General features: G+C 47.2%; 1 protein-coding gene across 1 annotated transcript in view; it reads left to right on the top strand.

Moving 5' to 3' along the window:
* AVL9 (AVL9 cell migration associated) overlaps positions 1–13,658 on the top strand; it is a 141,626-nt gene that overhangs the window by 65,480 nt on the left and 62,488 nt on the right. Inside the window, exons 7-8 of the mRNA XM_073630560.1 lie at positions 4,672–4,761; positions 6,636–6,702. Coding sequence (XP_073486661.1) covers positions 4,672–4,761; positions 6,636–6,702 — 157 coding nt within the window. The remainder of the gene's footprint in view (positions 1–4,671; positions 4,762–6,635; positions 6,703–13,658) is intronic.

Below are 13,658 nucleotides of genomic sequence, written 5' to 3'. Positions count from 1 at the left end.
GAAAGGGAAATCCTTCCTACCGGTCACCTGGACGGTGGTAACAACGGATGCCAGTCTTTCGGGTTGGGGAGCAGTTCTGGAACAGTCTGCGGTCCAAAGGGTATGGTCCAAGACCGAGAGGTCTCCACCCATCAACGTTCTGGAGATCCGTGCGGCATAGCTAGCCCTAAAAGGCCTGGACTCTCAGGCTACAGGATTGCCCAGTCAGGATCCAGTCCGACAATGCCACAGCAATGGCTTATATCAAATTTGTGGCACGGACAAAAGATCCTCTTGCAGATGGGACGGATGCGGTGGTGATTCCGTGGCATCGGTTCCCACTGGTTTATACATTCCCGCATATTCTGCTACTGCCACGATTCCTTTGCAGGATCAGGCAGGAAGGTCGGTACTTCTGGTAGCCCCCGCTTGGCCCAGGAAGACTTGGTATGCGGAAATAGTAAGGATGACAGTGGGTTCCCCGTGGACCCTACCGTCACGCCCAGACCTGTTATCTCAGGGTCCAGCGTTCCATCCTGCCTTGCAAACGTTAAAATTGACGGTTTGGCTATTGAAACCCAGGTTCTGAAGAGCCGTGGGGTTTCAGGTCCTGTGATATCTACCTTGATCAATGCAAGGAAGCCAGCTTCCAGAGTAATTTATCAGAGAGCCTAGAAAGCTTATGTATCCTGGTGTGAATCCAGGGGTTGGCATCTCAGAAAATATGTGATTGGTAGAATTCTTGATTTTCTACTATTGGGATTAGAGATGAAGCTGGCCTTGAGTACCATCAAGGGCCAGGTCTCAGCCTTATCAGTATCATTTCAACGGCCACTTGCTTAGCATTCTTTGGTCCGAAACTTTATGCAGGGGGTGACGCGTCTTAATCTCTGGTTAAGGCGCCCCTAACCCCTGGGACTTGAACTTGGTTCTGTCTGTTTTACAGAAACAGTCCTTTGAACCAATACGTCAGATTCCTTTGGTCTTGCTGACAAGGTAGTTAATTTTTCTGGTAGCCATCTCTTCTGCTAGAAGAGTATCAGAATTAGCAGCTCTTTCCTGTCAAGAGCCTTATTTGATTGTACACAAGGATAGAGTGGTGTTGCGCCCTCATCCTAGTTTTTTTTACCGAAGGTGGTTTCAGACTTTCATCTAAACCAAGACATTGTTCTGCCTTCCTTTTTTCCAGATCCCTGTTCTTCGGAAGAAGGGTCACTACATTCTTTGGATGTAGTAAGAGCAGTCAAGACCTATCTGGAAGCAACTGCTCAAATTCGCAAAACGGAGGTTTTGTTCGTGCTGCCAGAGGGTCCCTATAGAGGACAGGCAGCGTCAAGATCTACCATTCCTAGATGGATTTGACAATTGATTATTCAGACTTACGGTTTGAAACAAAGGATTACTTCGTTTCAGATCAAAGCACATTCCAGGGGGCTATTGGTGCTTCTTGGACAGTGCGTCACTGGGCCTCTATGGCTCAAATTTGCAAGACTGCAACCTGGTCTTCAGTTCATACATTCACCAGATTTTATCAGGTGGATGTGAGAAGGCATGAGGATATCGCCTTTGGGCGTAGTGTGCTGCAGGCAGCAGTACAGGGTCCTCAGGTCTGATTGCACCCTACTTGGTTGTGATTCCCCTCCCCTCAGGTAGCATTGCTCTGGGACATCCCATCAGTAATTACTGAGGCTCTGTGTCCCGTGATGTTCGAGAAAGAAAATAGAATTTTTTATAACAGCTTACCTGTAAAATCCTTTTCTTTCGATGGACGTCATGGGGCACATAGGTCCCGCCCCTCTAATACACTTATATTGCTTGGCTACAAAACTGAGGTATCCCTGCAAGGGGAGGGATTATATAGGGGGTTGAACTTCCTATTTAGGGTGTGACCAGTGTCCAATCACCTAGTAATACCTATATAACCCATCAGTAATTACTGAGGCTCTGTGCCCATCAAACGCTGCCCGTGTGCCCAATAAATGCTGCCAGTGTGCCCTTGAATGCCCCCGGTGTGACCCCCACCCGCTTGCCGTCTGCCTGGCACTTACCCTGTCTTGGTGGGGCAGTGGGTGACGGCGACGAGCAGGGTCCTTTACGTGTCTCCTGTCGTCATCATCTTCCGTCCTCTTCTCCTGATAGGTGTCCAATAGCAGCGCCTGCCGTTTCAGCCAATCAGGTGACAAGTAACAGAGCACCTGATTGGCGGAGAGGCGGTTTAGTGTTAGGAAACGCTTTTGCAACACAGCTGAGTGACCTGCAAGCGCCCAGCATGGCGCTCGCAGGTCACCTTTTTTTGACACCTATTAGAGCCTACGACTCTAATCGGGTGCTTCCAAAACACCCCCCGCCACTGTAATTCAGGCGCCTGCGCCCAAAAGACAGGCCGGGCGCCTGAATAGGGGGTGGCAGTGGTGGCCATAGATAGATTCATGCAATGCATGAACCTATTTATTGGTGATAGAGGGGGTGGGGGCAGGAGAGAGGGGCCGCCACTGTCCCTTCATAAAGTAGATAGTATTAGAGCGGGCTTTGGCAGGGAGTCGGGAGAGTGTGATCATGTAGATGGTGGAAGACAATGGGGAAAGGAGACAGGCAGGATGGGAGGTGATCAGGACTGGGGTGAGCAAAGCAGGAGGTGGTCATTTTGGGGAGAGGTGGGAGGGGGTTTGGAGGGAAGAGTAGAATATTCTGGTTGTGGAGGGAGACAAAATGTGAACTGATCATGGCTGGGGGTTAGAGTGGAATCTTATTGAGAAGAAGCAGAGCAAAAAGTTATAATGCTTGGAGAATGATGAATATTGGCAGAGTGGGAGCTAATTGTCAAGTGGAGGATTAAGCTGGTCATACACCAGTTTCATCTGTTGACCTATGAACTGGCCAAAATCCCTGACCCTGTCAGCACCTTCCCATGTGACAGCCTTCAATCTGAAAATGAAAGGAACTGGGCAGAAAACTGACAGCCAAACAGTAGCTGCATTTAGTTAGATGTAGCCACTATTCGGATTTTCTGACAGCTGGCACCAACAACCAACCACAGAGACTCCTGATTAGCATGGATGGGGGGGAATCAACAGATTCACTGTAAGAGAAATCTTAGTGTATAAATAACCCGCTTTAGTGTGGGAATGTATAATTTAGATATTCTTGTAATGCAGAAATTAGACAGGAGAGATTGGGCAGAATTACCGAGGTGCAATGCTGTATGCAGTGGTTGTGGATTTACTACACATTTCAAATATGTCTGAGTCGTGTATTAACAGTCATTCCTGCATTTTTCTTATTTTTCTATGGATGTATGAAGTGGCAGTGCAGCTGTGTGTACCAATTATGACTCTCTTTTGACAAGGAGTGGGGCCAGACCCGCTGTAGCTCTCGCAATGCTTTATTTACTTATGGAAATACAACATAGACTTCTCCAGGCTCATGCATAGCTCATGCATATCATTGGTTATGGTTAAGACGCACTGACGGTGGATACATGTGAGTCTGGAGGATTCTACTATATATTGTAATCCCTCAAGTAAAGTATTGCAAGAGCTGCAGCGGGTGTCAGCTATATTCGTTCATTTACATGTGTTGGAGTTGACAGTAGCTTTTCAATGCACCACACTTGCAAATATGGATACCTGACACAGGTAAGTAGCAGCAGCGTGCTGTATACTTGGCTCTGTCAGTGGTGCATTGCAAAACTCTGGAAGATTTCAGATTGAGAGGTAGCGCATATACATTCCTTCTACAGTCACTCCTGTTGGCAGAATTTTCTAGCAATGAAATGGAGTTTACAATTTGTGCTCTTACACTACAATGAGGAAGGATTGAGGCTCTAATGTGCTGGAAAATACTAAGGATTTATGTTGTAACCAGAGATCTGTCTTGATTATGATTTACTCATTTACACTGTTTAGTCTATGGCTGGACAAATCTATGTAGGCAGGAAGTCAATACACCTTTAAACCATACAAATTTATTGACCTTATTTGGTAGAAGTTAAAGCTCTGATTCCTAATTTTTGGTGGTCGTCAAAAATCCTGACCCCCTCAAAATTGGGTTGTTTTTATGACCTTTTTCTTTGGCTTTTTGGAGGGGGTGGGCCATCCATTAGAGAACCCTGGGTTTTGGTTGTCCCGGGGAGCTTAGAAGCACATGGGAGGGTACAGAAGGGAATCCGAATTGCTCATTTTAATTACTATGAGAGAGGTTTTGGTGACAGCTTTTAAACCCAAGGAGTCCTCAAAAATTCCCACTGGTTCCCCATAATGAATTCTGGATTCCTGAGTTTATATATACATATTTATTCATCCATCCACATCTTCCAGGTTTTTTCATTTTCTAAGCCTTCCACTCCTGTTTATCGCTCAACTCAAATCCTTTTAACCTTGCTTCCCAATATAGTACAATAAAGCCAGGAACAAAACTGTAGAAAGCATGTCGAAGTGAGTCAAACAGAGGACAATCATTAATGTTTGACCTGCAATGAAATGCTCCAAGACCATTCATTTTGAATTTATCTTTTAGTGTAATTCGACAAAATGCAGCATACTGCATATTGTGTTGAAAAAAAAAAAAAAAAAATCTGATATTTTATATGACCCCTTTTTTCAGTCCTGACATTTGGCTGATGTTCATTTTACATGCATAGAGTTAATATAATTGTTTTGCATATATATATTTATATTTTTTTTCCTTTTGCAGCCCTTGTATGGGTTACTTCAAGCCAAACTTCAGTTAATTACTCATGCCTATTTTGAAGAGAAGGATTTTTCACAGATATCAATTCTAAAGGTATGTAACACACCCATACTACAGAAACATTTCCCAAGTGTCGCATGTTCTTGGTTTTATACAGTTATTTTTTGGATTTGTCCATTAATGACAAACAACCAAAGTTTAAAATGTCATTTGATTCACTGGATGTCGTCTATAGGTGTTTAGTAAGTTGAAAGGAGTACAGATAGGGAAAAGAACTGGAGAAGGATTTGGAAGTACAGGAAGGAAATAAGAAAGATAACGCCATGGTACAAATATATTTTAAGTACATTTTGAAGACATACCTTTTTCTTTCCACATTGACCTTTATCTGATATCCCCATTCATTGTGTGCTGCTCAATGGTGAACTCCACACAAAAACTGAAAATAGACTGTTAAACTGCTTGTAGAAGGACTGCCTAGGTTGCCAAGATACACAATTCTGGTCCTTTATTCCTATTATCCAGCCCCTTCAGGCAAGACCAAAAAAATCATGTTGCTGACCTAACGTTTCTCCACTACAGTTGAGCATCACATCTAGGTCCCTATCCCTCCGCCACCCTACGCTGATGAGGTCTAGTAGTTTACAAGTGAGTGATCATTTTGTTTATATTGTGTTTTCACCTCACAGAAAGTGACAAGGACACTGCATTTCTGGCAAGATCAATAGGTGTTTTCTGTACTTGCTGAAAATGTTCTTAGCCTGAAAAATTAAATTGAATGCAACTGCCACATCTATGGACTGGTAAGCTGCAATACGAGAGGTGAGTGGGGGCTGAAAAGTTCTTGGCCTGACCACGAAGGAAATGAACTAGAAAACGAAACTTGCCTGCTATTCTACATATTCTCCCCTAAGTTAAACACACTTGGCACATCATCTCTCCATTTTCCTTAACCCTTCCAAAAAAATATTTTTTTTTTTTGCTCTGTGAAAAACTGCTCTGTTGCTGCTATGACCTCTGAATCCATTGAAAATGTCCTTTTAGTGTCTTCTTAAGGTTAGGAAATGAGTAATAGTCAGATGGAGCAAGACCTGGTGAATAGAGTGGATGGTCTATGCACTGAAACCCTAAATCCTTCAAAACCGCCTGCTTTGTCTTGGCTGCAAAAACAGCACACCATTTTTCTCCACCAAGGTTGATTCAATTACCTGCAACAATTGAGAAAATAGACCTGTCATTTTCCACATTGTTATAATATCATATGAAATATCACTATTTACTAATTGCAATAAAAAAATTGGTGTTGCGTGTTGGAAAGCTGATTTGGCCTAGATCTTTTGATTTAAAGCGGAGTTCCACCCTCAAGTTTTTTTTTAAAAGTCAGCAACTACAAACACTGTAGCTGCTGACTTTTTATAAGGACACTTGCCTGTCCAGGGATCCCACAGTGTTGGCCCCCCGAGGCCAAACCGTCCATCAGATCGGGTGCAGGCGTTGCCATTGTAACTAAGGGAAATCGGCAGTGGAGCCTTCAGGCTTCACAGCTGGTTTCTACTGCGCATGCTTGAGTTGCGCTGTGCTTTCTGAATGGCCCTGTCATCTTCTGAGACACACACAGGTCAGCGGGGGGGGCGGGGGTTGGGGTTGGAGGAGGGGCAGAGCCAGAAGAGGAACTGATGTACCTCGCTGTGGAGAGGCTGGGGGCGGAAGTTCACCTTTTTACTACAAAGGTAATGAAAAATAAATAAAATAAAATGTATATCCAAAGGCGAGGGGTGGAGGGGTGATCTTTCGTTTAAGACCAAGTAGTAAAGTTGGGTGGGAATCTGCTTTATTTAGTACCGCATCTCTGAGAGAAACAGGGATGGTGAATGACCAGGAATTGTCAACTGTTATAATTAACATATCCCCTAGTCAGAACAAACACATTTTACATCCCGTTCTCTAAAATTATTTATCATTTTTAGGAGCTGTATGAACATATGAATAACTCCTTTGCAGGGAGTACTTTAGAAGGATCACAATTATTTCTAGGTAAGTTGTTATCTGTTTAAAGTTTTGTTTATTTTTATTCTTTTGGGGGGGAGGGGGCGGTACAGCACCAAACACATTAGTTGCATGTAAATTTGTGTATCGCATACCTGCAAGCTGCTGCTAAAAAACGTTCCTGCTGTGCCTCCTCACAGCCACCGAACACTGTCCTGAGCGTCTGTCTACCGTTGCTGAAAGCGGTAACTGCAGAGAAAAAGTGTGCTGTTTGCCTACCCCCCCCCCACTGTTCTCTCCGCCATATACATTACCACATTTCCACAATGCATCCGCATTCTGTCTTTGGGATGTGGAGAAATTTGAATTACGGGAACTCCCCAGCCCATTTGCAGAACGCAATGCATTATGGGAATGTAGTAATACGAGTTCTGTGAATGGCGGAGAGGGCAGAAGGTTGCATGAAAGCAGCAGAACTTTACCTTAATCGTACATTACAGGAAAAAGGAGGAAAATTCATAGACCCTGGGTTATAAGCTTGTACCTTCAGGTGTTCCTAAGGTGATGGACCTCTTCTCTTACCAAGAAATTACGCTTAGCTTAACTTGCTTATTATTTTATCTTCAAATTCTTCAGTCAACTCTGCAATCAACTCTTCACTGTCTTTGAATATCATAATAGAAGCAGTACATCTGCTGTAAAACCTTGGGAGCCATATCTGGACCCCACACCATGGGGACAGCCTGTAATCTTGCTTCTGGTACAGGAGCTATTCTTAGTACTTTATAGATCGTGCGTAGTCAGCCACAGGATGCTATAGACCTCTTTTTGGTGTGACAGTTAACACATGTATTAGATGTTATAGGAGGTAAGGTTCTACTTCCATAATGGAAGCCTCTACCTCTTTAAGATGCAGAGCACCTAATTGCTCTAACCAGGCTTCAATTTTAAACTTAAAGTAGATTTAAACACAAATCTTCTTTTTTTTTTTTTTTTTTTTTTATCAAGGCTTGAACCTTATACAGTATAGGATTTCATGTCATCTGTGCCCAGTCTTGCCACGAAGAGTTAATCCAGCTCTGAGCAATCCTCTTATCTTTTTTCAGTGAGATAAAAACAGACAGAAATAAAAGTCTGTTTCTCCCAGTGATGTGAGTGACAGGTGATTTACATATCTCATGCAGGAGCCTGAGAGAGCCATTCTGTGTACTAAGTTCAAAATGTACATCCCCCCTCCCCCTTCCCTCCTCTTTCTTCTCCAGCTCTCCCAGGATTGGCTGCCTTTCCTGGGTTTTGACTGGATGTTTCTCATCATGGGGTGTGATCCACAGATCAGTGCGAGAGGAGGAAATGCATGGTGCAGTGAACTCACAGGACGGCCAGCAGAAGATACACAGACAAGTGATCTGATTTAGGGGAGCTGTATCTACTCAGAGCTGGGCAGAGAAGCTCCAGTGATCTGATTGTTATGGTGTAGTTGTGTGTCTGTAAGGTCACCTGATCACAGTTGCAACATTCCTTTTGATCACCAGGATGTATTATGTGGGGGAGGGGTGGATGTCTCTCTTTTCATAACTGCACCCAGTAAGGCTGAATGAGCTCAAAGGTTACAGCCTACCCGTGTCACCTGACTGCTCCCACCAAGTCCCTACCCGTGTCACCTGGCTGCTCCCACCAAGTCCCTACCCGTGTCACCTGACTGCTCCCACCAAGTCCCTACCTGTGTCACCTGACTGCTCCCACCAAGTCCCTACCCGTGTCACCTGACTGCCCCCACCAAGTCCCTACCCGTGTCACCTGACTGCCCCCACCAAGTCCCTACCCGTGTCACCTGACTGCTCCCACCAAGTCCCTACCCGTGTCACCTGACTGCTCCCACCAAGTCCCTACCCGTGTCACCTGACTGCTCCCACCAAGTCCCTACCCGTGTCACCTGACTGCTCCCACCAAGTCCCTACCCGTGTCACCTGACTGCTCCCACCAAGTCCCTACCCGTGTCACCTGACTGCTCCCACCAAGTCCCTACCCGTGTCACCTGACTGCTCCCACCAAGTCCCTACCCGTGTCACCTGACTGCTCCCACCAAGTCCCTACCCGTGTCACCTGACTGCTCCCACCAAGTCCCTACCCGTGTCACCTGACTGCTCCCACCAAGTCCCTACCCGTGTCACCTGACTGCTCCCACCAAGTCCCTACCCGTGTCACCTGACTGCTCCCACCAAGTCCCTACCCGTGTCACCTGACTGCTCCCACCAAGTCCCTACCCGTGTCACCTGACTGCTCCCACCAAGTCCCTACCCGTGTCACCTGACTGCTCCCACCAAGTCCCTACCCGTGTCACCTGACTGCTCCCACCAAGTATATATTTTCTTGTACAAACATCCCGCTGAATAAAGAAGTCATCCTCTCCAGCCTGCACCACAATGTCTCTTCCCATCCCCACCTTTTACCCAAATCATAGCTGTCTAATCATGACCCAAACATCTCCATCCTGTCATATCCATCCATCCTGTCATATCCATCCAACCTGTCATATCCTATATCCATCCACATGATACAAGCGTTGATCAAAGAGTGTGCGGACATGATACAGCCGCTGCCAAATGTGGGCGTGGCTTAAATTATGTAGCGGTACCCCCATAGAGGCTGCAAAGTATAATGGTCCGTCTGTCACCCTGCCCAGCCAGGCACATACCTTTTCATTCTTCAGAGACAATAAAGCAGTCCTTGCATTTTATTTTTGTTTGTTTTATTGACAGGAACTTGGCTAGGAATGGGGACTCATGAGATGCCCACATGATCAAATATTGGAACTTGGGACTCTATATACATCCTGTATAATCACTCCATTTCTCCTCCTGCACATCACTTCCTTTCTTCTGAGTATCGCTCCATACTCCTGTACATCGCTTCTTCTCTTCTGAGTGTTGCTCCATACTCCTCCTGCACATCGATTCCTCTTTTCTAAGTATCGCTCCATACTCTTCCTGCACATCCTCTCTTTCATTCTCCAGACTAGCACTGTAGGCCTGACACTGATTCAGACAGGCCTAAAGCAATTGTCCTTCACAGGGAGGGACCGCGGGCACCTATGGTGTAGCAAAAAGAAAATAGTAAATTCTGGTACTAGCTATCCCACATGCGGCTACGGATCCCAGTCAGCCCTCTTCAAGCCCTGCCAGCCCTCTTGGCTGCAGCTGCCCGACTCCACTGCCCAGGACACCACAGTCCTCTCCTCTGGTTCTGTACTCATCTCCGACTGCACTCTCCCAGTTCTTTGCCTCCCCAGTCCTCCTGACTGTGCATGCCACTCACCAGTCCTCTTGGCTACAACCGATGGTTCCTCTCCCTGAAGCCTTGCCCAGCAGTACTCTCTCCTGCTGTCCTCTCTTGCTCCCTCCTGTGCCTCCTGTCCAGGACACCTCCATGTTTTCTTGGAGAGCCCTGTGCGCATTCGAGCCCAGGCCCAAGGTCACCCCCCCACCCAGACTGGAGAGCTCCCTCCAAAGCCCCGCCAGCCTCAGTACTCCATCTCCAACTTCTCCACCCGCCAACTTCTCCCAAACTGGGCTGACCCTGAGTATTTGAGGAGGCCTGCCCCCTGCCAACTCCAAGTTGGGGATTGGTCAGGGCTCCTCAGAATACCCCAGGCAGCTCCACATCCCCTCTCCTCCTTTCTTTCCAGAACCTTCTAGAGAGCTCTGGAAAAAAGAGGGAGGTCTTGCTGATGCTGCCTGAGAGTCACCCAGCTTCTACCCTAAGCCACTCCTAGCCCAGATCAAATAAAAACAAACAGGCCTGGCTGCCAGCCAGGCCAGCCTAAATTTACCCACACTAACAACTCTCTAGAATCCTACACTACTAGAGGGTGCTACAATTTTCCTAAAATATTGGGCATTGACTTAAAGGGGTGTGGTTTAATACAATCTGAGATGACTTGCATAGCGCAGAACATGGTAATGTTAATTGGGGAATGTAGAGTGCAGATTGGATGGCGGTGGGTAGTATATGCAAGAGAGGGGTGTGGCGTGTATGGAGGTGGGTAGTATGTGCAGGAGAGGAGTGTGGAGTGTATAAAGGTGGGTAGTATGGGCAGGTGGGGAATGTGGTGGGTAGTATGTGCAGGATGGTGTCTTTAGGACAGTGTCAGTAGTTTATTATTTTTATTTTACAATTTAATTTTTTTTTTTTAATGTTTTTTTTGGGACCAGTGGATGGTGTTAGAGCAATGGACAGTGTCAGAATTTTTTTTATTTTTTACAATTTATTTTTTGTACTATTTTTTTTTTCACAATGGTGGGGTTTTATTTTTTAAATATATTTTTGCACAGTGCTTTTGGGAAAAGGGGGTGGGGGATGGGGCAGTGCACCGTGGCAGTGGATGGTGTCAGTGGGGCACTGGTTGGTGTCGGTGGCAGTGTCAGTGGGGGAGTAGTCAGTGGTTGGTGTCGGTGTCAGTGGGGTGGTGGTTGGTGGCAGTGGTTGGTGGCAGTGGGGCAGTGGTTGGTGGCGTTGGTCGGTGTCAGTGGGGCAGTTGGTCGGTGGGGCAGTTGGTCGGTCTCGGTGGGGCAGTGGTCATGTCAGTGTCAATGGGGCAGTTGGTTGGTGTCGGTGTCAGTGGGGCAGTGGTCCTGGCAGTGGTCGTGTCAGTGGGGCAGTGGTCGTGTCAGTGGTTGGTGTCACTGGGGCAGTGGTCGTGGCAGTGGTCAGTGGCAGGTGGTCAGTGGCAGGGGGGCAGTTGGTCTGTGTCAATGGGACAGTTGGTCGGTGTCAGTGGGGCAGTTGGTGGCAGTGGTCGTTGTCAGTGGGGCAGTGGCAGGGTGGCAGTGGTCGGTGGCAGTGGTCTGGGGTAGTGGTCGTGGCAGTGGTTGGTGTCAGTGGCAGTGGTCGGTTTCAGTGGCAGGGAACAGTTGGTCGGTGGCAGTGGTTGGTGTCAGTGGGGCAGTGGTTGGTGGCAGTGATTGGTGTTGGTGTCCAGTGGTTGGTGTCCAGTGGTTGGTGTCCAATGGTTGGTGTCCAGTGGTTGGTGTCCAGTGGTTGGTGTCAGTGGGGCAGTGGTCGGTGTAGGTTGTTGGTGTCAGAGGTTGGTGTCAGTGTCGGAGGTTGGTGTCGGTGGGGCAGTGGTCGGTGTTGGTGGCAGTTGTTGGTGTCGGTGTGGCAGTGGTCGGTGTCGGTGGCAGTGGGGCAGTGGTCGGTGTAAGTAGTCGGTGGCAGTGGTCTGCATTGAAGCTGAATGGAGAGGAGACAGCGGCTCCTCTCCATTCATAAACTGAAGCAGAGTAAATGACATACCGGCCCCTTTCTCCGCTCTCCATCCTTACAGATTCCCCTGCACCCCCCCTCGCAAACCCGCGGGAGAGGAGGGAAGCTGGCTGTGGGGGACGAGGAGGGTGGAGGAGGAAGACACAGCGGGTGGATGAGAACGACATGGAGGGAGACCAGAGAAGAAGAAGGCGGGGTGGAGAAGAACACCCGCACTGGAGGAGGAAGACACGGATTACAGTTTGGGATGATCGGTGCGGTAGGGGACAGCTGTGAGCACCAATCTCCCTGCATGGCTTTTCAGGTGAAAGCTGTGGGAGGGAGAGGAGGAGAAGCAGATAATGAAGAGCCATGCAAGGAGAGCGGTGCTTACAGCTGTCCCCGCTGCACCGGTCATCACTGACTGTCACTGGACATTCATGTGTGCAGAAGTGAGTGACCGAGGCCTGTGAACGCGCTCTGCCTCTCCTGTGAGCGCTCTGGCCAAGTGGAGTGTAGAGGTGGGTGGGGAGTCTGCTGGTGTCACGACTTCGCCCACCGAGCGCCAGATAACAGTCCCGCCCACTGAATCCGGAGTTTTTGGGGGCTCCAAATAGAAAAAGGGGAGACATTTGACAGGTAAGGATACACGCAGGTGGCATGTATATCCTTATAGTTCAGCATTATGCCATTGCTTTATAATTGATGAGAGTGGGTTTACATCCACTTTAAGTTCCACTCTTCCTTTCAACGTAAGACTTAGGCCACATGCCCACTAAAGCCCTTGCTCTTTAGTGTAGGGGATGTCATCCAAGAGCTGTGGGTTCAATCTGTGGTTTCAAAGGGCTGCAAAATAGACTTTAAAACTCACTGCTTTCTTCTCTCAAATCACCCAAAATCTGCCTAAGGACAGTCAGATTTGCAGAATACCCTGAACCATTTCTTGTCTCAGCCAGTAGATGTGTCTATATCCCCACAACATGGGTTCAAAGATTTATATTCAAACCTGTTCACGGTACTAATTCCCAACAGTCGCCTTCTCTTCATCTAGAATTACCTGGATCTGATCCTGGGTACATCCCAAGCAAAGATTTTCCTTCAGTAGAAGAATATGCTGTCTGTTGGAGCTTGTGCTCAGAAAATTATGTCCAAAAGACATCCTATAGGGACATTTCCCATGACCGTTCTAAGCCTCATGGTAGCCCCCTTTAAAGCTGTTCTATTCGCTCCCGATTTTATTTGAGACCTCTTCAGCCCTCTTCAGCACAATATCTTGCTGACCATGAATAAGCACGCTCCTTCTCTTGACCTATCTATCTTCCTGTATAGCAAAGTAAGGAATTCTCTAGCTTGGTGGATTTCCAGTCCAGGTTTTAACAATTGAAAGTCTTATCACTGGAAAGTGATAACAACAGGATGCCAGCCTTTGAAGCTAGGGAGGAGTGTTCCAGTCCCTCAGTCCAGAGAACATGGTCATAGGTGAAAGCCCTGCTTCCCAACAGCATTCTGGAGTTCAGAGCAATAAGGATGGCTCTGCAAAACTTTACTCCTTCTTCTGCAAGGACACCCAGTCGGGGTGCAATCAGACAATGCCACAGCTGTGGTCTACATCAGCCACCAAGGGGGCACCAGGAGTCATGCAACTTTGAAGGAAGCAAACCAGATCATTTCATGGCTAGAGACTTACACTGCAGCGATTTCTGTGATCCACATCCCAGGAGTGAACAACTGGAAATCTTTTTAGCCACTGCCTGAATCAAGGG

The sequence above is a fragment of the Aquarana catesbeiana genome, linkage group LG05 (genome assembly GCF_042186555.1).
Source record: "Aquarana catesbeiana isolate 2022-GZ linkage group LG05, ASM4218655v1, whole genome shotgun sequence".
NCBI lineage: Eukaryota > Metazoa > Chordata > Amphibia > Anura > Ranidae > Aquarana > Aquarana catesbeiana.
This window is presented reverse-complemented; position numbering and strand designations above follow the sequence as displayed.